This window comes from Ammospiza nelsoni, chromosome 2 (genome assembly GCF_027579445.1).
Source record: "Ammospiza nelsoni isolate bAmmNel1 chromosome 2, bAmmNel1.pri, whole genome shotgun sequence".
Lineage (NCBI taxonomy): Eukaryota > Metazoa > Chordata > Aves > Passeriformes > Passerellidae > Ammospiza > Ammospiza nelsoni.
Genome location: NC_080634.1, coordinates 45,337,896 through 45,361,219, shown reverse-complemented (window position 1 = coordinate 45,361,219; position 23,324 = coordinate 45,337,896). Strand labels below are relative to the sequence as shown.

General features: G+C 38.3%; 1 protein-coding gene across 1 annotated transcript in view; it reads left to right on the top strand.

The window, feature by feature from the left end:
- GUCY1A2 (guanylate cyclase 1 soluble subunit alpha 2) overlaps positions 1-18,599 on the top strand; it is a 153,042-nt gene extending 134,443 nt beyond the window's left edge. The window contains exon 8 of the mRNA XM_059466373.1: positions 540-18,599. Coding sequence (XP_059322356.1) covers positions 540-747 — 208 coding nt within the window. The 3' untranslated portion in view covers positions 748-18,599. The remainder of the gene's footprint in view (positions 1-539) is intronic.
- The last annotated feature ends 4,725 nt before the right edge of the window (positions 18,600-23,324 follow it).

The following is a 23,324-nucleotide window of genomic DNA, read 5'->3' as shown; positions in this document are numbered from 1 at the left end:
TGCTGTTGAAGATGGATTTGCTGTATTTGAACCCAATTTATGGAAAAAGTACTACTGAGTGTAAATGCACAAACTGACCTCCCTGCTTTTATCTGGGAGAGCTCCCAAGCACTGCCACCTTCATACCAGCCTTCCAGTGGGAAACCTGGTGGTAGCCATTGCTCTGAAATGTTAATTTCTGCCAGACCAAAGTGTTTTAATTAAGCCAAATGATGTGTTCTGAACAACTTTCATTATGAATTTGGTTCTCTTTCTGGTACATTATTTTCTGAATGCTGACACTGATTTTCAGAGAATGTTTTTTTGAGCCATCCCTTCAGCTGATCTCGGTCAACAGAGTTCCTTGAAGCTTCGAAGTTAATGATGATAAGTTCATACTGATCAGCTGATGATCCTGACTTAGAATTTCTTTATATGCTACACAACAGTGTAAACATATTTTTTACTAGGTTGCACATAGGATCCACCTCTTCCAAAGAGGCATTTTTGCAATGTGTTTTACAGTGTTTTGTGTCCCTGTGTTTTTTTTTTTTCTCCAGGCTTTTGAAAAAGGAAGAAAATTTTATTTTTATCCCTCGTTCCCGTGAAGAGCTTCCAGAAAACTTTCCAAAGGAAATTCCTGGGATCTGTTACTTCCTGGAGGTCAGAAGTGGTCAGAAGCCGCCAAAACCTTCCGTCCCATCTGCCAGAGTGAGAAAGGTGTCTTACAACATCGGCACCATGTTCCTCCGGGAGACCAGCCTATGAGGCCTGCTGCAGATCAAAGACTTGTCAAAAAAGCACAAGCCCAGAACTGGGTCATGACAGGGGAGTTGGAGGTTCTTTGTGTTTCACTGCCGCCTTCTGAACAGGCAGTAAAAGCTCCATGTAATGTCAGGCAATAATCATTTCAAAAGGTGGGTAACTGCTGTCGGGAAACAAAGTGGAGATAGGGAAAAAATATTAAACAATGTACTTCCACTTCCAGAGGAATTTCTTTCATAAACTTCAGTCTGGCCCCTCTATGGCAAACAAAACAACGAAGCAAAACCCCAACTCTCAAATTAGAGGTTGGTCTTGTTTTGTGCAGAAAGGATGATGGTTCTCTGTAGATTTGCACCAGCTAAGCAGAATTGAGAGTCAGTTCTGATTATGCATTTCTGTATTTAATGTGTTCTTCAGTAAGGTAATGATGTTTTTTAACTTTATGAACAAGCATTTCATACATATACTGTAGAGCTATTGTAACCTTCCTGGCAGGAGGAATTATGACTCAATACAAATATTGTAGGAATTTTACCTATTTTTATACATATTTCACTTTCTGGATAATTACATTCCACATACTGTAAGCTGAGTGAGCTTAGATAGCTTTTCAGAAGAAGTTACTGTATATTTCATACATTCTACCTATCAAAACTTATTGTTATACAAGTGGGAAGAAGGCATTTCTTGACTTTTTTGGCAACAAAAAAAAGAATCAATATTTACAGAATAAACCCCCCACTTTGATAAATCACTTTATCTGGTTTTTATGCTAAAGCTTTAGATGAGCACTGTCTTCTTATATAAAATAATGTTCAGTATTTGTCCTACAGTGTTGTATGTCCAGTCCTTCCAGGACAATGTAAACAAAGTTCAGAAGATCAATGTATGGACAAACAGAAAAGTTCTCTTGTTTTCCCTCTAAATTATCAGCCAAACTGATCTTCAGTAAAAGCCCTGAAGTTCTCTAAAATTTTGGTCTTGTGAAAACTTATTCTGAGGAATTCCAGTGAACACTGGAAGATCTCTGGATGGTTTTCCACATTTTTTTAAAAGGACTTGTGCTCCTAGTCCAGATTGATAGTTGAAAATCCATTCTGTTAATAATGATTGTTCATTTGGAAACCTCCTCTATTGTTGGATTGGCTGAAAGTCCCCTGCTTTATCTAGCTGACATCAAAAGAACCTCAAAAAGGGAAAGGCAGTACTTTTCCAGGTTTAATGCAAATGGCAGGTCAAGATTTTTGTTAGTCCAAGACAATTAAAAAAAAAAAAGAAAACAAAACCAAAAACCAAACAAAACCAAAACCAAACGAAAAGAATTTTTAAAAGGCCAATTCTTTGCTGTTCAAAATTAATACAGTATTATTGTTTTCAATTAATCCAGTTCAAGCAAGATGTGTATCTGGAACATTTTCAGGCATTTTTTTTTTCTCGGGTTTTCTTTTTCACAAGTAGTGGTGGTCAGTTTTCCTCTGTGGGTGTTCTGCCTTTGGATCCTGCTGGGGTGGGTGATGTTGTTGTGAGCTTGCAGATTGCTAGTTAAAATCTGTGCCGTGGTTCCAAAGTGGCTTAGCTGCACGTGGGCCTTTAATCACTTCAATCAAAGATAAGGCTCAGCAGCAACTAGGAGGCATAAGATGCTCTGCATTTCTCTAATTCAGAACAGAAATGAGTTTGCTTATGAATTTAGTAGTCACAACATGAGGCATCTCTTGAAAATAAGTAAATAACTTTCACCACATTTCAGGATTGTCCCGCTGGATCTTTCTGTGAAGGGAATGACAGTTCTCTATTTCTCCCCTTTGACCAGTAGCCCCTGTGAGTCAGCATGGCACTGCTAGCCTGTGCTGAGAATGTTTCAGGATTCTTTTCCATGATGCCTTTCTGGATGAGAAAGGATTGTCTTGAACCTTCACCAACTTCAGCAGACAGACAATGTCTGAACTTATTGTGCAGGGATGAGTTCTTCCTTGTGTAAGGAGGGTAGATGCATGGGAATTAGCCCCAAAATCTATTTTAATGCAAATTTGCTCACTTTCTAGTGGGATACTGATGTTAAAGATTTCTTCCATTGGTATTAGAGCATTGTTGGGATTAGAGTTGTTATTTTTTCATCTACCTTGATAAACAGCATACAGAGTTTTGTGGTCTATCTAAAAAATTACTTTAAAAAACTGTTCAATTTGAGATTGTGAAATTTCCATCCAAATTACAGATCTGAGAATTTCCTGCACAGGATGACAAGTTTTAGCCTATAGCCATTAGTTTGCACATACACAGGATGTAGCATGCATTTTTTTACCCTGGGAACACCAGTGAGATGTGTAAGAATCAGAAGTGGATCAAAGTTCATGTTTCACCACTGAAACAGGAATGTCACTTCCCAGCTAATAAATCCATAGTTCTGATGTCATTACTTAGTTCCCTAGAGTGAATTTTTTTTCAGATAGGCATTAGTAGATTTAGATTTCAGTCTGACTTCTCTGGCACATCTTCATTGTTCAGTAGTTGCTGATGTCAGAGTCCCAGCCTATCTGGCCAACTCTTTTTCTCTTCTCACTGCCCACACTCCTATGTGAAGAGTACAAATTTAGAGGTTTAGACCAAAAGTTTGTAGTTTGATATCTTGTCTCTTACAGTTGTTAGTAAGAAGTGTCTAGGTTAATCCTGCACCTGATCTTGATAATGGAAACATTTTCATAGCAAATGATGGATAAATTCTAGTTTTACTGGCAAATTGGAGAAGCAATCAAAACCAGTTTGTATCAACATCCTCATCCTCTCAGAGACTTTTTGTTGTATAAGGAGACTTAAAATCAGAGAGATCTGTGTGAGAACTGGTACCACCATTGATAGCATTCGCAAATAAATCATTTAGCTCCCCAAATCAGAGTACACTGACTGTATAAAAATATGCAGTCTTTGTTTTTCATAAGCTTATGTAAAGGTAACATATCTAGAACTGCAGTGCAGATGCTAGGTATTACGTTATTTGTGTTATGATGAGGGATGTTAATGAAAAAAGTGTGGGCTCTCTGGGGACATTTTTCTCTGTCAATGTGAGGAAGGTGTAAAACAAACTCTCAGCACTTTCTAAATTAGTAGTTGCATCTGCTGCCTTTCATATTCGGTTGCAAGCTTATTTTTTTGGACACCTTTACAAAGTGAAATGAAACTTATTATCAAGATTGATGTTGTCATGTCAATTAGGTGGTAGTCAGACTCAACATTTCTCCAACAACGCTTACTTTTAGTGATAGAGAAAAGGTTCTCATTTTCCTGGCATTGTCTTATAAATAGAAAGGTTCTCAGAATGCTGTACCTTGAGATGATGAGGTGAAGAGGTTAGAGGTGCTGAAATGGTTACAGAAATAATATACTCTAGTTGGAATTTTCTTTCAACTTTTTACTTCCTATGAAACAGAGGATCTTTGCCTCCTCTGAGTAAGAATTTGCATTCTTGTGTTTCTTCACGTAGCTGCAAGAAGCCACATCTGCTGTCTTGAGTTTCTGTGCAGAACAAATCTACCCTCTCTGCAAAGAGAAGGAGGAGATCTATTTTGTATTGCAGGTACAAGGCAAAGGGAAGGTGATGTGAGGATCCCCCTACTGGGTTCATCAATCTCTTTGTGGCCAGTTGCTTGTACCAAGGCCAAAGTAAAGAGAGTCCACAGCCATTTCCCCAGAACACTTTTTACAGATCTTGTGTCAGATTTTTCCATCTGTTTGAAGCTCTCCATCACACAGGCCTTTCTGTGATGCAGTTCATAGAGATCATGAACTCAGAGCAAAAGGGAAATAGTGATGAAGTGGTAGGGTGGTGGATAAATTTTGTTTTGCATCCCTCTGGTAAAATTTGCCATTCAAAGACAAAAGCCTCTGCATGGGAGAATTGCTACTAAGCCAGGACTCTCAAAGTGTGGTTTTCTTGCAAGATCCCAAAGGATATTTCAGTTTTAATTTCAGAGAGCCAATAGTCATTAACTGTGATTGTGGTTTTGGCTTCTCTGCTCATTCCCACATTCTGTTTCAGATCTGAGTCTGTTTTGAAGCCTGGAAACACGCCTCTGCAAACAGAAAACCAAAGCTCTTAAAACCTTGGAAATCTTGTATGGGAATTGCCTGTTTTGAAGAAATGCTTGTGATTGAGTCATTAACAGTCCATGGCAGTTCACGTGTGTGCACATGCCATTTCACAGTGCTGTCTCCTCTTGTGCTTACAGTGTTCCCTACCAAGCCCAACAGCATCCATCATCCATTTTTAACATCCGTCTTCCATTTTTCCTATATAAAGCAAGCAGTGCAAAAACATGACATGCTGCATGCATTTAAAAGTATCTGCACTGCACTAAGATGTAAACTCTGATAACCAGTTTCGTATTGTATATTTCTTGCTCTGAATTGATCCTTCTTTCAGGCAATTTAAAAATGAATGGAAAAAAAAATAGCACCCAAAACTGCAGTGTTGCATTGCAAATGAGTCTGAGAGCTGTATTGGTTGTTGGGGCAAGCTGAATTGCTGGACAGCTTTGTTGTTCTTGAGCTGCCACAAGCTGTCACATGTACATGCTTCATGCAGACAGTCCTGTCAAGGAATCTGTAATCCAGCAGCAGGGACATCTGAGTTTTCCTCTTCTAGTCTGAGGCCACTATTTCACCTCTGCTGAGTGCACAGAGCTCACTGAGGAGAGCTGATTCCCTGTCCTAATGCAGTCTCAGAGCTTCTGGCTTCCTTTCTGGATTCTGGCGATCTTTTGCAAAATTGTGCATGTGTAGTATTGGAAATAGCAGTGTGCTTAAATTAGCAACAAAACAAGAAGCTAAAAAAAGCTTGTCAAACTCAGAGACAGTTGGTTCCTTTCCCTCGAGGTGATACATTATTCATAATGCTGTACAGGATTGAGGGTGCCAGTGACAGGAGAGGCTATGGATGAATTAAAGATGCTGAGTGTGCAGTAGACTCAACAAGTAGGAGTTGATTGGCTTCTGCTACTGTTAATAATTCCATTATCTTGCATGCTGTGTCCTGCTCTTTTCAGGGTTCTGCTCTCCAAAAGATTTCCACTTCCCTTAGCACACTGTATGTGACATAGTGAACAATTCCTATTGTTGTTCTAATTAGCATATATTGTTGACACAGCTGCTTACATCTAAAGAATAACTGGGGTTAAAGGGCTGATCTTACTCTTGCAGCAGAGACAAAACTGCTACGGTGGCACAGCAGGCACTCACATCCTTAGAGAGGAAAAAGAATGCAGTGCAAGTTTCCACTGGTGAATTTGGGTGAAGTCATTGCATGAACAGCCCATGGCATGTTTTTTAGCTTTCACGAGCACCAAATTTATCTGTGCAGATAAGAGTTACGCCTTAACGATGTTATTCATTTGCAATGCATGAGCAGGCTTACAACAAAAATCTGTGAAGTGTTTAACCTCATACACATGATTGATCTTTTGTGGCTTGGCTGTTAATCATGCTTAAAAGCCAGAGAGACAGTGAAACTGAGGAATGCAGCAATTCAGTCACAGGCAACAGATCATTCACCTCTGCAGTTGCTACCTTGCTCCTGTGGCTTAGAAAGGTTGACCTCCAGTTGTCTGTGGTCCAGGTTAGTGTCACTGTGTCACTGTAGCAACAGAATGGCCTCTGAAAACAGCATGAGGCATCTCAGTCTGCTTCCCTCTGGGCTAGGGTTCACATTAGAGAGCCCAATACAACATGTGATGCAAAGTGGCAACTTTGCTGGCAGCCTTAACAAAAGAATCAGTGGAAACAGATGTTAAACCAGCTGTTTGCTCCAGGGATTTTAGTTTCCAAAGGCAGAGTGAGGCTGAATGTGTTTTAATTCGGAGAAAAAGAAAAGAGAGGATTTCAGAGAAACAAGTGTCTTCCTTGGCTAGCAAGGAGGCAGTGGAATTACATGAATCAAGAGGGACATGCTGATTACCTTGGCTGCAGCAGTGCCTTCAGTGTCTGGCCCTCTTTGGCATTCCAACAATCAAAGTTTCTTTTGAAAACTGGAGGACAGGCACTTTTCCTGTCAGGCACTTGTCCCCTCTGTTTTAGAAAGAGTATGAGGCTGCCTAAATCCTTGAGTGTGCTTAACTTTCTCAGTGACCACAGATGGCAAACTTAGACTAGACATCTGTTTTTTAAGATGGCCGAGATAAGGGAGACTGATCCCACTGAATTACATTCTTTTCAGCCCAAGTGCTGTGTCTCTGATCTTCTGTTGTGCTGCTTTTCAGCATCTTGCACTGGCCAGAATAAATAGAATCGAGCTAAGTGTCAGAGGGATAGATAAGCATATTCCAAGATAAGTGAAGTGTTAGCACTGTAGCCATGGTGACTGTTGCGAACATGGGCTACTGCGCTTCTGCAGATCCCTCCTAGCGTCTGAGCCCTTTGCATGTGATACCAGCACTGCCAGCACAACTCTGGGATGCCATTAGGAGTGTGATTTACAAAAGGTTTTGAGCTTTGAGCCCCTAGCCCGGTTATGCAAAACCTGTGTGCCACATTCATCTGAACTGTATGCCAGAATGCCTGTGTAAACCTTATCCTGATGGTAATAACACATACAGATTCTAAAGAAAAGAGAGCTAGCTACCAGGTTATCATTAACATACTTTTTTTTTGTGCTTTTGTGAATTTGTTGGCCCAAAATTAACTTTCTATTAGCAGAAGGTGTCACACTGAGCTTCTTGTTTTCTAGGTAATTATTCCTTAGCAATACTCTCTAATGACTACTCTTGAAGCAATAAGTAAAGCCATGTTAATCTCTTCTGTGTAGGCTCCTGTGCAACACCTATCACCTTAACAAACCACTTTTCAGCAGGACATTAAATGGCAGAATAACACCCTGATGTGTACTGTTGCTCCTTCCATCCTCTTCCTCAGAGAAGAAGAGCATGTAATGGAATAATTTGACTTTTTAAAGTGGTGGTTTTTTTTAGTTTTCTAAAAGTATATGTTGCTACTCAAATAATTAAGAGCAAAATCAGAACTATGGACCAGAATTAGAAAAGAGTTTTGGATGTAAAAAGTATTTTAAAAGACTGTCTACTAAGTAAGACTGGTCTCACATTCTAGATAAACAATAGGGGTAATAGATGTAAGACACACCCAGGAATGATAAATAGGAGTAGTAAGCCAGGCAGGTACATACAATGGATTGTTTCTGTTTTATACACAAGAGTAAATAGATGCTTAAACCGATTAATACCCACAGAGGGCAAATACTGTTTAATCCATTTCAGCATTTGTTTATTACCAGTGCATCCCTAAGGTATTGTTTTTTCCTTTCTTAATGAGATTGGAACATACTGTTAAATCAATATCAGAGTTTCTGAACTTATTGCAAAAGAACAAGTTTAGGAATAAATAAACATCAAGGAGAGATTTTTTTAGATGTGAGCCATTGCATGAGAGAACAGATCACATGGAAAAGAAAAAGGAGGTACTGACAGATATATTTATTTTAGAAGTTTCTATGGCACTTCTGGTTGATTTAAATAATTCTGAAACTGTACACTGAAAGCCTGGCATCTCAGTTCAGATTATTTGCATTTCCTAAGAAGAAGCAGGTAATTTTTAAATTCACATTAAGGGTCATAGTTCTCAATCCCATTTTCTCTGCTTGAATGCAACATTTTTCTGAAAGTTGAATCTTTGCTGAGTGACCTTGACGTTCTGGATGCCTAAATAAGTTTTGGAAATGTGGGTTGGAAATCCCCCCTCTAAATTAATTCCCATGTGTTTGTCAGTGTTTAAGTGTATAAACATTCTTTTCTGGAAACTTCTTGTAGGTCCTGCAAGTATATAAATAAGAACCATCTGAAGAAGGTGAAGTATGTGTGTAGGAGAGGGCAGCTGTATGTAGATGTGGTGCTGATGTTAGCTTTTATCTATTTGGAAGCTGGATGACACAGAAATTGTTCATACAAAGGGCAAGAAAGTATTGCACATAGTGTCATGAACTCTGAGGGTATAAGGTTGAATTTTAGAGTCTATAATCCTTGAAGTTTTAGTGGAATTGCATGAGAAATGCATGATGTCAGAGTTTTTTATTTTGAGCAAGAGTTGAATCTCTACTTACAGAGAAAAATTGTGGGGGGTAAAAGAAAATCTAGAAGGCCTAAATGCAAAATGCAAAGAGGGTCCTGCTGTTTTGTATTATTTGGCTTTTCTGCAGGTAGGACTAAGAATTCCTCCATGAGTTTCAATACTGAATGCAACACTAGATGTGAAACAGGGCAAGTGAGATACTTTGCCAACTGGAAATTTGGAGGTGGTAGTAAGAATGTCTTTTAAAAAGTATATAGGGATAAATGTTAACACTTTTTTAAAAAATGGAGACTGCTTTGCTCTGTAAGTAAATATTGTTTATAAATATCTAAACAGAAAGAAAGCTTTAAATATTCTTGTATCATCATAAAAAGGTACAAAGTCTGTGAGATAATCTGCAGTGGACACCCTTTCCTTTAGAAACAGGAATATATTGAGTTTTCAAATGCAATTCAACCAAGGGTTGTCTGTAGTAAATTTCCAAGGAAGTGGTATTTTACCCAGTAGCTTCTGCAGAAATATCATGCAGATTATGTTGAGTAAGGCCAAAATTTAATTCCATTGTTCAGAGCTTAGTAAGAGATACAGAGCATCCCAAAACCAAGCTTTAAATATGCTCACTGTCAGGACAGCATTGTGCCCTTTACTGAAGTCTAAACAAAACCCATTCTAGACAAAACTCCCATCCTAATACGTGACATTTATACTGCCTTGCTGAAAATTAGGGCTTCACTAAGTTGCAGACATTAATGTCTTTGATGTGAGAATATTCCTTATTATTCTTATGTCTCACTGTGCCCAAGTTGCACTGGGGTCCTCTAGAGAACCAAGGTTTTGGGGGGTTGCTGTAAATATGAGTGAAATTCAGCTGATCTGCATTTAAGCATCTAAAACTTATGTCTGGTCTGAGCTAGTCAGGTCAGTTCCCTCTACAGTCAGTGCAGACATCCTGGCATTTTAAAGATTGAGCTGTCCTGGACAAAGCGTTAGGGATGAGATAAACCACTGTCTTAGCTATGCTCTTCCCTTTCCTCCCCAGTGACCACTGTGGAGGACTGGTTCAGATTACCTGCCATGCTGTAGGTGAGATAAATCCCACAGCTGTGAAGAATAAGAAGGTGTAAAAAACAGAACATCAAATACATATGGAGACAAAAACACTGGGGCAAGGGCTAGGCTTCAGCCAGAGATTCAAAGGGACATGACAGTAAAATTATTAATATATAAGATTTTAGAAGTCTGACTAGGAGTTTATTCTAGTTATAAGAAAATTCATTTCAGTTTAAAACTAACAATCTATGATTGTTGCTAACTCCCCAATTTTGCTCTAAGATAGCACTAGTGTATTATCTGATGTATTCACCAAGAGCCCTCTCTCCAAACCATCATCTTTACTGCTCGATTCTGTCTGGAAATAGCTACTTAATAAATCCATCCATCCATCCCTCCCAGAAATGTATATTTTTTAACACTGAAATATAAATTTTCCTCAACAATTTTTTTTCTGTTTTGTTTTCTTGAAAAAAATTGCAGACACTGCAATATAGTATACAGGTCAGTGTCTGCAGTCACTTGGGAAAGAAAGGAGAACAGAGGGTGAGGTGCTGGCTGGATGTTCTCTCACACCGATCATAGTTACTAAAGCTTCTGTCTGACCCCTCTGAGTCACACTTGTGTTGTGATGCCCTTGGAGTACCCACATTCTCAGGAGTCAGGAACATGTGTCAGGCTCTGAGCCAGAGAGGAGTGGGAAGAACCAGGGCTGCTCCTCTGCTACACTGCTCCCATACGTCTCTCTTCTGTTTGCAGTTGCCATTCTGATCCTTAGACATCTGTGGTGATTTTCATTGCAGTCATGGTCCGTGGGAAAGTTCTTCTTGAGAAGAATCAATAGTATGTACTCCTCCACACTGTGAACTGTTGCTCTCCAGAGAAAAGGATTAGAAATAGTATTGTCCTCAAGAGCTGAGAAAACTTGCAGATATTCCATGTACAGTAAACAGTTTCTATAATTACCATGAAAACAAAACAGAGAGGCAGAGCTGTGCAGCAGGGCCAGCCCATCTCATACACACTGCTGTGATAATGAAATCCAAACCCTGTGGAATTGCAGACACATTATTCTCACTTGCTTTAAAGGTCAGCTAAAAAGCTGATTTCTCAAATGGGCTCATAGCTCTGAGACAACGTAACACTAGTCATTTCTTCCAACAAATTGCAGTTGTCAGAGAAACTGGATTAGTAGCTCATTGAGCTAAAAATAGACACTATGAGCTTGCCAGAGAGGGGTGAAATCAGTGACAGAGGTGAAGGTCCATCAAAATAACATCTGGAGAAAAAGCATCAAAAATGCTGAACTGAAATCCAGCTAGCCATAAAATTACATTACAAAGAATTGTAATCACAAAGAAGAAGAATGACAAGGTTTACTTTTAATTCTTATTCACCTTCTAAATCCGCTTGCAGTTTCTGTTTTATCTGCTGAATCAGTTTGGCCACAGTCCCTCCAAAGTTAAGTACTACAAGTTAAGCACTGGAAGTCATGTTAAAGCCATTATTTGAATACTGAAAATAAGTTTTTGGCTTGACATTTCCATCTTCTTCGCAGGAGGGAGGAGAAGATAATTTATTGCTAAATTTATTCAACTGAAAAATAAAAGCTAAACTCCCAAAACCCAAATCTAATAACAGAGCTGTAGTGAAAGAAAATTTCCAAACCTCAGCAAATCTTTACTAAAAAGGGGGTAATTATTTTTCCTTGCCTCAAACATTTGCATTTTAAAGAATTCTCTTCTGTGCCATGATTTTGCAAGTTCATATTGCTTCTTGCTTGGATTTAACAAACTAAACTAAACAAAACAAACCACTTATTTATTCTTAATTCTTCTTCAATTACCTATTTTCTGCAGCAGGGCAATTCCACCATACTGTGTATGACCCTGAAGGAGCAGCAATCCACTGCAGACAGAGAACCTCAGCCTGTTTAGTCAAGGTGAACAATTGTTCAAGGAACAGGCTGGAACTCAGCTAAGACAGGGCTGGCAGGAGTTGCATGCTGTTTCTACTATGACTTAAGTAATTCTTTTTATTATATATTCAAAAGCTGACCTGTGCATAGCTCAGGAATAACCTTCACCACTTTCTTTACAAACTCTTCCTGTAGTATGTGTCTTTTCTGCACACCTGTTATAAAATTTCTGCATTTCAGATCTGGGGCACTGACAAGTACAGGGTATAAATAACTTATGTCAGTGAAGCAAATCACTGTAAAAAATATTTGTAAAGTATTTATGCTCATTGTCTTTTGGATATCTTATCAGGTGAAGTTCTCTTTGCAAATTTTTGTTCTTGCACAAGTCCTCATTGTAAAAGAGGTCAAGAGTAATCTTGATTTTGGGAATTAATTAGCATCACTGCAGTTTATCTGGCATTCAGTGTGTCCCATTATTATCAGGGTGATGAGGTTCAGTGGTGGAACAGAAAGGTCAGGACAAGCAGCACGAGCAGTTACCTGCATCGCACGTCCTACATATTATCTAGGCATTCCATGGCACACTTTGAATTTTATAGAACATGATGTGACTGCTTAAATTTGCAGAAATGTAGTTAGAGATAAATAATACAAATATGTGGACATTGTCTGATAGCTGTATTGAGATATTATGGATATAGTGTCACCTACCCTTGGGATTACTCTAAACCAAATCATGCACCTTTAGCATCCATCCTTAGTTCAGTGAAAAGCTTGGCCATCTTCATCCCTTTACTTTTTAAACTTCAGTTTCTTTAAAGGCCAGAGGTCAATGACTCAAGTATTTTCCAGCAAAGTATTACAAGAGAACAGTAACTGGGTTTTTTTTTGTTGGTTTTATTCCCCCCTGAATATGATGTGCTCCACTGCTAGGACTGACTACATTCCTGCTGGATATAAGCTTGACCTTTCCCAGTTTACTAAAATTTGATAAAGTTCTTCTTTGCAGGATCCCATAGTGTTTTGAAGAGGCTGTGTGTATTCTGTTTGTGCAAGTCACAGGTGCAACACATAAATATTAAGGTGTTCTCAGATCACCATCCTACAGAGTCCAACCGATTATTTCACAGCCACAAATAATCCTCTAACTCTCTTTGCCACTTTTCTGTGCCTCTATGGCCAACCTTAGAGAAGGAACTGAATGCTACTAAAAATAATCTACTGGTTTATATTTATATATTTCAGTGGGATTAGTTTGCAATAAGCAGAAACTTTTGCAAAACAAGCTTGTATTATTGGCACGAAATTCACAGCCTGGGCCTACCAAGTCATAGTTCAGTCTCTTCCCAAAACCTTTGAGAACAAATTGAACTTTGCAGTATCTTGCCTAGAAGATAACAGTTTTCCAGTTGTCTGGGACTGTGATTCTGACTCTCCCTTCTAATCAGGAGTCATGAAATTCAAGAAAGTGTGAATGGAAAGTAATTTCTGGTACTTTGTTGAACAATTTTTTCCAGCAACCAGCTGAAATTGTTGATTTAACTGGTGATTCATTCAGGCTCATTTTCATTTCCTCTGAAAGGAAAGCTAGAGGACAATTAACTTTGCTGCCTTAGAGTTGTATCTTTCAACTTTTCCCTTTAATTTCTGTGTTGCCAAAGTAAAATCTGAGGGCTAATTCCTATCTAAGATGGTCACAAACATCTGTAGTAGCAGAGCCAGACATTTGTGAAGATGACTTGGATAATTGTAGGAAGATGGATTTCACTTGAGTTCATGATGCTCAGTTCTGGGAGTGGGAATTTTAGGAAGGGTTATGAACCACCATTGCTGGTGTGTCAATTACTGAGAGCAGACCAAAGGGACAGAACTGTTCGGTAGAGTACAGTTTCAGTTTCAGCTTTATGAATGCTGAGAATTGCTGCTTGTCTTGTTTCAATCTGCTCTGTTCTGGATGCTGGATAAAAGTATTTGGTCCTCCTAAAATGTGAAGAGTGACCACCTCCAAGGCTGCACTCCTGTGGAAATGGACAAATGTCCATCCCCTGGGTGCAAATGCTTTTTGCGTAGTTCTCTAGTACTATTTTAGTGTTGTCTTACAGAGCTTATTTGAAGAGACTTGTACAAGCATTTTGCAGTAATAAGATTACAACCTTGCACTATCAACAATGATTGTTTAGCATTAAAATAATCTTGGATGCCATTAAAGAGTACTAGAGTTCTGTCAGGGTTTAGAGCACTGAGATGTTTGTGGACCTGAACCTATTTGTATGAAATTTCTTACAGACAAAGGATAATCTAATTAATGACAGTATTTCCAGTTTAGTAACACACAAAGGAGGTAAGGCAGTGTCCCTAGAGACTTCTGTCAACTTAATGATTAAGAGATTCTTTTTAGTACTCTGTAAATCTGAACATTATTTTGAAACATCAGCCTGCGATCAATTGGGAGGGGATGGGGCTGGTTAGAGTTTTGCTGTCAGAGGGCATGAACAGAAAAGCCCAGAAAACATATAAGCCAGGGTCTTCCCACACTGAAATCAAGGGATTAATTGCAAAATTGCATCTGATTACTTGTCCTGTAACTAGCTGTTCAGCAAAGGAATCCACCTGCCAACAGAAGCAGACTCCATACAAACTATCACATGCTGCATTTCAATTTTTTTATTGGGATTTGTTCGGCAGACTTAGTTGTCTGGAAGTTCCAGTAAGTACCTCTGGTTGAAAGTTGCTATTTCAGTTATGATTGCTTCCCCAAACCAACTGAATTTATTACTAACCAAAGACTTAACTACTTGAAGAAAAAAAAACAAAAACAAAACAGTAAATTTGGTTCTGTCATTTGCGTCTTTGACTGTGAGCAGTTGAAGTGCATGATGTATGTACTAACCAGGTGTGTGCTGTGGCATTGAACAAGTTATTCAGGGCTGCAGCACCAGAATGACACATTTAGTATTCAGTATTAATCCCTCCTTGGGATCATGAGTCTGTGTAAAAAAACTTGATGTGCCATATGTGTAGGCCATGGGAAAATTGTGTGTGCAGTGAACTATACACGGTCTTAAAAGCTTTAACATTTGTACTGCTCTTCCTATAACAGAATGTATGTCTTGATAGCTGTTGATCCTATGAGCTTCTGAAAAAAAATTTAATCTAAAGTTTATTCTTCTTGTCTTAAAATTACTGTTTTGTGTCTAACTGTTTACACAGACCTGCATACAGCAAAGGGTCTTTCTCTGTATGTTGCTGGGAAATGGAAAAGCAGATGCTATTTGTAAATCTTGCAGGCTTAGAGAGATCAGTGAATGCCTTTCCTGAATCTCCTCCTGATAAGCCACTTCTATTTACTAGCAAATGCAAACAGTGCCAATAGCCTGGGCCTTCTTTAGAGGAAACAAAACAGCCTTGTTCTGTTCCACTTCTATTGATGCTTCTTATTTTAATCTTTTTGCCTCCTTTTGAGTAGGCTTTGGTGATACAATTCTTCCAAAGTGTAACTGAGGACAGTTTGCCTTTTTTACCCCTCTTTTTTCAAAGCCACTGAAGGCCTCAAACAAGAAGAAGAAACTTTACAAAGCTCATGCAGGTATGTTGTTAACAGATAGCAGAAGGTTAAACAGCCTTCTCAGAGTAGCCCAGACTATCTTTTAGCAGCATGCCTGCACTGTATTGTGACTTGACATCTCGCTTTCATAGTGTGACCTGCTATTAATGGTGTTTGTTGCAATGAGGTCCTTTTAGTTTGTCCTAAAAGATTTTACTTGTTTGTCGCCATATTAGAAACATAATGTACACTCTATAAGAAAAGCAATATACAATATACTATACATCTTCTATTTCAATGCCTCCAGTTTTAGGCTAGTATTCATATCAGTGTTTATAATCAAAATACAGGTTTTTCTCATTCTTCACAAGACCAAGTGAAGTTTTGCCTTGTCTAAATACTAACAGTAACATTTCTATTCAACAAATGCTCTTTTCTCATGCTTCTAGTTTTCTTGTGATGGGCTCCATACTACTGATTCCCCATTAATGCATTTGAAAGGGAAAAGTAATGGGCTATTTCAGTGCATGACCTTTGCACAGTACCTGATTCATAAAGATAAATAGATCCAAAATTTCATTTATGAGTTACTGGAGATCAGCAAAACAACAAAAATCCTTTGAAGTTCAGCTGAGGAAATTCTGAAGTTCTTGTATTGCTTATTGAGTTTTGCAGTTTTTTGAGTCGTTGTAATGGATATATTTGATGAAGCTTTTGCCATAACACTGGCATCTTCACAGAAGCTGTTCTAATTTCTGCTTCCAGTTATATGTGAAAGTGTACTGTAGAGAAATTATCTGGATTTAAAAAAAAATCATGCAAGTTTTATTCACGTCAATTCTTGCTTTATTTGACCTCATCCTCTGGTAGGTAGCTCACTTTAATTAATTCTTGTCATAATAGTAGTACAGTGTCCATAAAAATGTTTCTGCAATGAAACCTCACTCAAAAATATTTTGATCCTGATTGTGACCAGGATGCCTTTATTTCAGAGTTCAGTCACTGAAGAGGTGGTCAAAGAAGACAGAATATTAGGAAAAATCAAGAAATTTTTGTGTATATGGTTAAAAAAAGTGATATGACAGAGAAGAAATTGAGTTGATTTTTTTCATTAAAATTTGCTTATACGCATTACAGCTGCTCATAAAATATTTATTTCTTCCTTCACTGTCTTTCTTTTGCAATCAAAAGATTTCCAAAGCAAAAAAGTTACCTGGTGACTTTGTACAAATTACGTAGCAAATGCAATCCAGACACCAAATCCATCCAGACTTTAGTAGTCCCCAAGGCAGCTAATTCACTGGAAATCATTGACAGAGCTTGTTCTTCTGAACACTGTAATGACACAGGATGAAATGCACCAGTTCACTTACATTGTTGGCTGCTCAAGATTCCACCCAGACTGTATTTATTATTCTTCTCCCATTGCTTGGAAAGGAGGAAAAAAAAAGGAGAAAAAAGCTTAGGTCTGTGTCTCTGCATTACTCGAGTTCCCATATGTGCTGACTGCATCTGATAGTACATTGCAGACTTGATTTCCTATGACAGAGAAGATGGTTTATCTCTTTTGTGCTACCTTTCTTTTTCCCTGTCAGGAATTTTTTGACATCTCTTCAGCCATGTCAGTAACTTTTTTTGGGCTCCTCAATGTCTGGAAATCCTGGATGAAAGGCCATGCTAAACATGTGCAGAACAATTCTGTATCTCAGGTGAGAAGTTTTGTAAGGATATTTTAGGTTTATTGCTAGGGGCAGGCCAACTTTCCAAGTTCAGTGGGCTCAACTTGTGCTGTAGAGCTGATGTGTAAAGGCACAACCCATGTTGACATGTAACTCAGCCATGCAGACACATGGTCAATGCAGTTCAGCATGGCAAATCCTGAGAAAATGGAATTTGCAGCAATTGGAATTTCAGATGTTGGCAGGAGTACACGATTTGTATCACCTGCTCTCTCTTGTGTCATGGAAACTATCTAGAAATATCGGAAAATAAGTAGGAAAGAAAAAAGAAACAAATGAGGGCAATTGTGAGGCAGAGCTCATTTATCAAATTTCACATTCCAGAGGTGGAACTAAAACCATTCAAATTCAGTGGTCAATGCTGATCAGCCATCTCATAGGAGTTCCGTCCCAGTTTCCATATGTAAATTTCATACTGAGCAGCTTTAATACTGCCACGAGCAGGAGGTGTTTGGCTTTTCAATAACCACTAAAAGATTGGGTAGAGATTGGTTGCTGGAGTGCTCAATACCCAAATACCCAAATACTCAATACCCAAATACCCTGCTCGGTCTTGGCAAGTGGAATTCAGGTTCCAGCAAGGTTTTGTGGCAGGAACTTTGAATGTTCTTATGAATCAGGACTGACCAGGGATGGTCCCAAGCCTTCAGAACACACATCCAGGACCAGTTTTACACACATCCTATACACATGCCTATGGATTTTATGAATCAGGTCTGTGATCAATGTTTTGAACAGTTCGTTTGCTGCAGTTTCATGGGGTTATTCTCTCTTGGTTTGCACTGTAAATAATACTGTGCATCTCCTATTTTATTATACAAATGCCATGTGAGTTGCTTATTTTTAAAATGTTATATAGCTCTGTTATGATTTATTTGCGATGCCATAATACAGTATTGATTTAATATACAAGGTATCTCAATGGCATGAGTGAAAATGCTTATATTTTGCAATGTCAAATATTTTATTTTTGTTTTTTAAAATGAATACATTTCATCCTATGCAGTTCCATAAATGTTTCTTAAGTGGCTCATTATATCTGGAAAGATTGCTTCCTCTCCAGTAGTGCAAGCATAAGAACTAGTATTCCTGATCAAAATCATCAGATATATCATCTAGCAATTTCAGATTAGAAATGTATGTACAAATATGTAAGCATTTATAGTTAATCAGAACATCTATTATATCTTCCTTGCTTTTCATGTAATGATACATTTTAATCATTTTGTATTCTTTTTATTTGTAATTATTTGTGACTCATACACAGTGTAAATAACATGTTTCATTATGCAAGTTTTCTAGGTATTCGAGACTACAAAAAAGTTTGTATATGAAAAGAAATTGATAGTAGATTGGAATGACATAAAATAAAGTGGTGATGACTATGTTCTAGTTATACTGTTCATTTCCAAGATGTCTGTTAAAGAAAAAACATTTTATTTGCCCTTTAATGTCCAACCAGTTATTTGAAGTATATTTACATCAATAAATCATGCAAAAGTCTATTAAAAGTCATGAAGAATCATTGAAATTTTCTTTTTTTCTGTTTATGGTTTACCTATGGACAGCAGAATTTAAATATACTAAAATCCAATTCAGTGGGAACAGTCCAAGAAGTCAGTGCAGGTATTTGTGGAAAAGAACTTTTTTTCCTCAAGCCTCACCTTTTAGCCCAAATCCAAATTTATTTTCAAACAATAAACCTGTAAAATATGTTTTAACAAAATGCTAAATGCTTGAATACATTTTGCGTATTTTCCTTGATATGTAATCTTTGGTTTTCATGACCGTGGCCATACTAAAACCCTACTAAAGCCTTTGTTCTCAACTGAACTTCTGACATTTTGAGGCAGAGCTTCTCAGGAAATTTAACAGATTGTTGGAAAAAAAAAGTCAGGTGTGGGTGATGCTACAAAAGCTGATTTCAGTGATTGTTCAGTTCTTGGTTCTGTAGAGCAACAGAGCAGATCAGATTTCCTTCCTGGAGAGCAGAGTGAGAGAACAGGTGACATGGCAGGGGAATCCCAGCACCAGCTCCTTGCTGCCAGTGCAGGAGCAAAGGGAGCTGGCATGCTCTAGTGCCATGAGCTTGGCAAATGCTGCTCGTGTTGCCCACTTTTTCATTCCTTCTTAATCTTTCCTATATCCCCAAGTGAGAAAATGACTCATTCTGCTCTGCTATTTTTTACAGAAGACCATTAAGTAGAATTGGTTGCAATATTTTTCTTCAGAATGTGCTACTGGGAGAAAATGGAATTTCAATCAATTCCATGTGTTGTTGGGGAGTTGATTCTGACATTTTTGTTCTAAATGTGCTTGGCTCTTACATGGCTAAAGCTACAGCTAAGGAAGGTCTAACCTGTCCTGAAATTTCAGGGCTTTTGCTGGCTTTAAGCCTAGTGAATATTTTCTAGGAAGCAGACTGATAATTTGCCTATTCCTGTCTTGAAAATTACTTCAGAAAATTATTCTGAAATTTTTAGATGGGAAGTTTAATAACTCCAGTATATGGAAGTCAGTTTTTGTCCTCGTATTTGAGCATCATGTGTGTTAGCCAGGAAATTATGATAAAGACAATTATCAGAGACTTACTGTGAGTGTTAGTCTCTTATGAATATAACACTACATTTTGAGATTTCACTTTCTCCAATAAAGTCCTTTTATGTGACTGTATAAATGCAAGGAATGTAAGAAGTGCATTCAGCTTAACACCCATGTGCATTAAAGATAATTCCAGGAGAGAAGTATATAATAGGAATAAAAATTTGTGTAGACAAGGACAACAGTACTTATGAAAGCTATTGTTTATATTCCAGAAATGATACGGGAAAGAATTTCTCAGGTTTGAAAAGATATGACTGATAAAAATCTCTGAATCCTCTGTTGAAAAGGGATAGAAAATGATTATTCTCTGTTTCTTATAATGGAAGAATTAGAGGGCATTAAATGAGGTTACAGGCAGCATATTAAAAACAAGTAATGCAAGAGAAAGCACTTTTTTTTTCCCTTAGTGTTTAATCAAATTCTGGCTCTCAGTGCCAACAGAACATTTAAAAGACTAAAATAGAAGCAATTAGAAAAGCTGATGGAGGGTAGATTCATCAACTGATTTCAAACATGTTGAACTGCATGCTATTGTCAGCTCAGAAAGCCACTAATCCTTTGTTGCAGGGATCTGGGAGAGTGTCCCAGCCAGAGGTCTTGTAATTAATACTTTTTTATCTACTCTTTGCATACCATTCCCTATGGATATCATTCCAGAAAATTTGCTGGATAGATGGAGCTTTCAAGAAAAACTCTGGATTTGTATTTTGATATGGGAAAGACTGGAAGAAGAGAGTCCAAGATGATCTGCAGGCTGGGGGAAGAAGGGGGGGAAGGGAATTTGGAAGCCATACCAGCATCTGGGGGTAGCATAATGCACTGGGAACTTGCTGATAATGTGCAGTCTGGACATCAAAGCTGGTCTGGGGGAAAAGAGGTGATTTTCATTGGGAGACAAATCAGAAAAGAAGATTTTTAGATTTTTGCTGAAATGACTCAGCACAAACAAGTTACCTGTGATCTTTCACAGCACTATCCCTATGCCTGGGAAAAAGCCCCAAAAATATGGACCAAGGCAATTAAAAAATACCCAGCAATGAGCCAAGATCAGTTTTGCAAGAAAGACTTGGAGAGTTGTCATCCTCTTGATAGGAAAAACATTCTTGTGTGTTGACTCTATGTGAGTACCTGGGTCACAGACCTTGTAGGATGAAATCTGAGTAACAGCTTTGAGTGGAAAGGACTGCTTAAGTTTCCTCACATGTAATATTCCTCCTTAATTTCAGTACAGAGGGAGGGAAAATTGATAAATATACCAAATAAAGAAGCTATTCCTGTAGGTCTGCACACCCCTTATGTATGAGCAGATCACAAACTTTAATTCTGTTTTGTGGGCATGGGTGAGATGCACTGGCCAAGGAGAACAGAAACTGAAGTTGAGGACCGCTTTGATTGAGGAGTTTCATTGAAGATCTTAGCACAGAGGAGAAGAAATTGCATCTGTTGATGGCACAAAACAGGGAGCTGTTCTGTTAGCAGCACAACAAGAGCCAAATGAAGGAAGGGAAGAATAGAGCAGCCGCCAGACCACATAAAATAGAGGTAGTCTGAAAGGATAAGTAATATCTGCCAGGATTAATTGCAGGTATTTGTGTAATAACTGGAAACTCGTAATTTAGAAGTGACAGTAGAAAAAAAAGAGATGGAAGGGTACTGAGGGAGAAGTGTATGATTATACCCACTAATGTCATGTGAAAAAGAGAGAGAACTGTTTCTGATAGATACAGGGAGATATCAGTGATGTTGCATAAGGTACTTATGTGATCATATCTGGAATACTGTGTGTAACTCTGGTTATTCAAATTCAGGGTATTTTTGTGACTGGCAGCAACATAAAGCCCAAGGGAAGTATAATTATTTAATTAGCTGGTTTCTTTTTGAGTAAACCATGCATCTTTTAAAGGGCATACACATAAAGTGTGCCTGATATATTTGTATGTCTTTAGGTAGAGAATGTGGTATCAAAAATGTTCAAAATACTCACATTTCTTCCTGTTCAGTAGGCTAAGGAGGTACAAAGTGATATAGCTTGATAAAATAGCCAAGAAATAGAGGTGGCTGAGTTACCATCTGGTGTTACTCTTGACAGGTCTAGGTTGTGGTCTTTAAAACAGTTTTTCTTGTTATGTGGGGCTGGAATGAACAGGTGAAGGGTTTTCAGCCATTGCCTGCGCTCCTGACTTTGCTTAAAAATGTGAGCAAGAAAGTTAAATAGCGATTTTTCTGCAAGGCATCTTGGTTCCTCTTCCTAAACACAGATCTCTCCTGCACTTTAAATGCCCTCATTCACCTTGCTTTCTATGTAGCTTCTACATGGCTGAAGGCCTTTTGAATGTCCTGGGCCATATTCACCACTGCCACATTGACCTCTTAGATGCCATAAAATAGCAATGTATCCAGACAGCTAAATTAATTACATGGTGCTGAGTTTTTATAATTTATTTCCTAAATAAAAACATCACACTGCTTGAAGGAAAAACTAGCTAGCCAGATGAAGATCACAGGTCATTCTTCTATCAGTATATGTGATTACTTTTAGCGGAGTACATTCACAAATGATGAAACAAAGCTTTGCATATGGGCCAGAATATATTAAAAGAGGGTTCAGTAATACTCCTAACATGGTAATGTAATGATCTGAATACTTTAACAAGTAAGTGAAACATAACTGTGATATGATTTATTTAATTTGTCCCTTAAGACATCTCTTTACATCTGTGGAAATAGACATAGTATTGTATAATTTGCATTTTTCCTCCCATTGTTATTTCTGCAAATAGACCTTCTTTGGTCTGGCTGCTATGTCTTGTATAATATGCCTTATTGTAATTGCTTTCAGAAAAATCAATATAATCCTACAGTGCACAAATCCAGCTAGACTGCTTGTCCTATCGTGGCGTGAAAGAACAAATACCACTTTTATTTCAGTTGTCTGTCTGGAGCTGACAGGTTATAATGCTGCACATGAAAATGATGGTATTGAGAACTTTGCACACTATGGGAAGCTGAGTGCAGTGCTCTTCACCCGAAAGGACTCCTGATTGTGTAACTGGCAATCTACAATTCCCTGTCACAAAGTGCCATGGCAGGCAGGATGGGGCTGCTCAGCTCTGGCTTTATAAACCCCAGATGGTCCCTCCACAGTGACAGTGGCCTGGTGGTGAGTCAGGTAAGAGAGAGACCTGTGGTCACACACCTGAGTCATTACAGGGCAGGTCATACAGCTTGTTGCTGATATAAATTCCTTGTTCAAATACGCCTATGAAAACTTCCCAGTTTAAGGACTGAATGTTATACATTCCTTTCTTTCTTTAATCTTGCTTTCCTTTCAGGTACCTGCCTTGGGAAATGCTTGGCTAATGAAATATGACAAAAGGCTTAGCTTCACTTTTCACCTCCCTTTGTGTCCAGATGCATATACAGTTTCTGACCCTTCCAGTCCTTTCAGGTCTGAAGGCATCAGAGTGTCGGAGAAATTATTTTGATTTTTCATTTACATTTCAAAGCACTTTGTTATCAGAATTCTAATAAGCCATCTTGTGCTAGATATCCAAGACCTTAATGGGTCCTTCCTCCAAATGGACTCAGAATTTCTCTTGCTCTCTTACCAACACATAGAAGCATTAAAAAATATGCCCAGGCCCATGGTGTG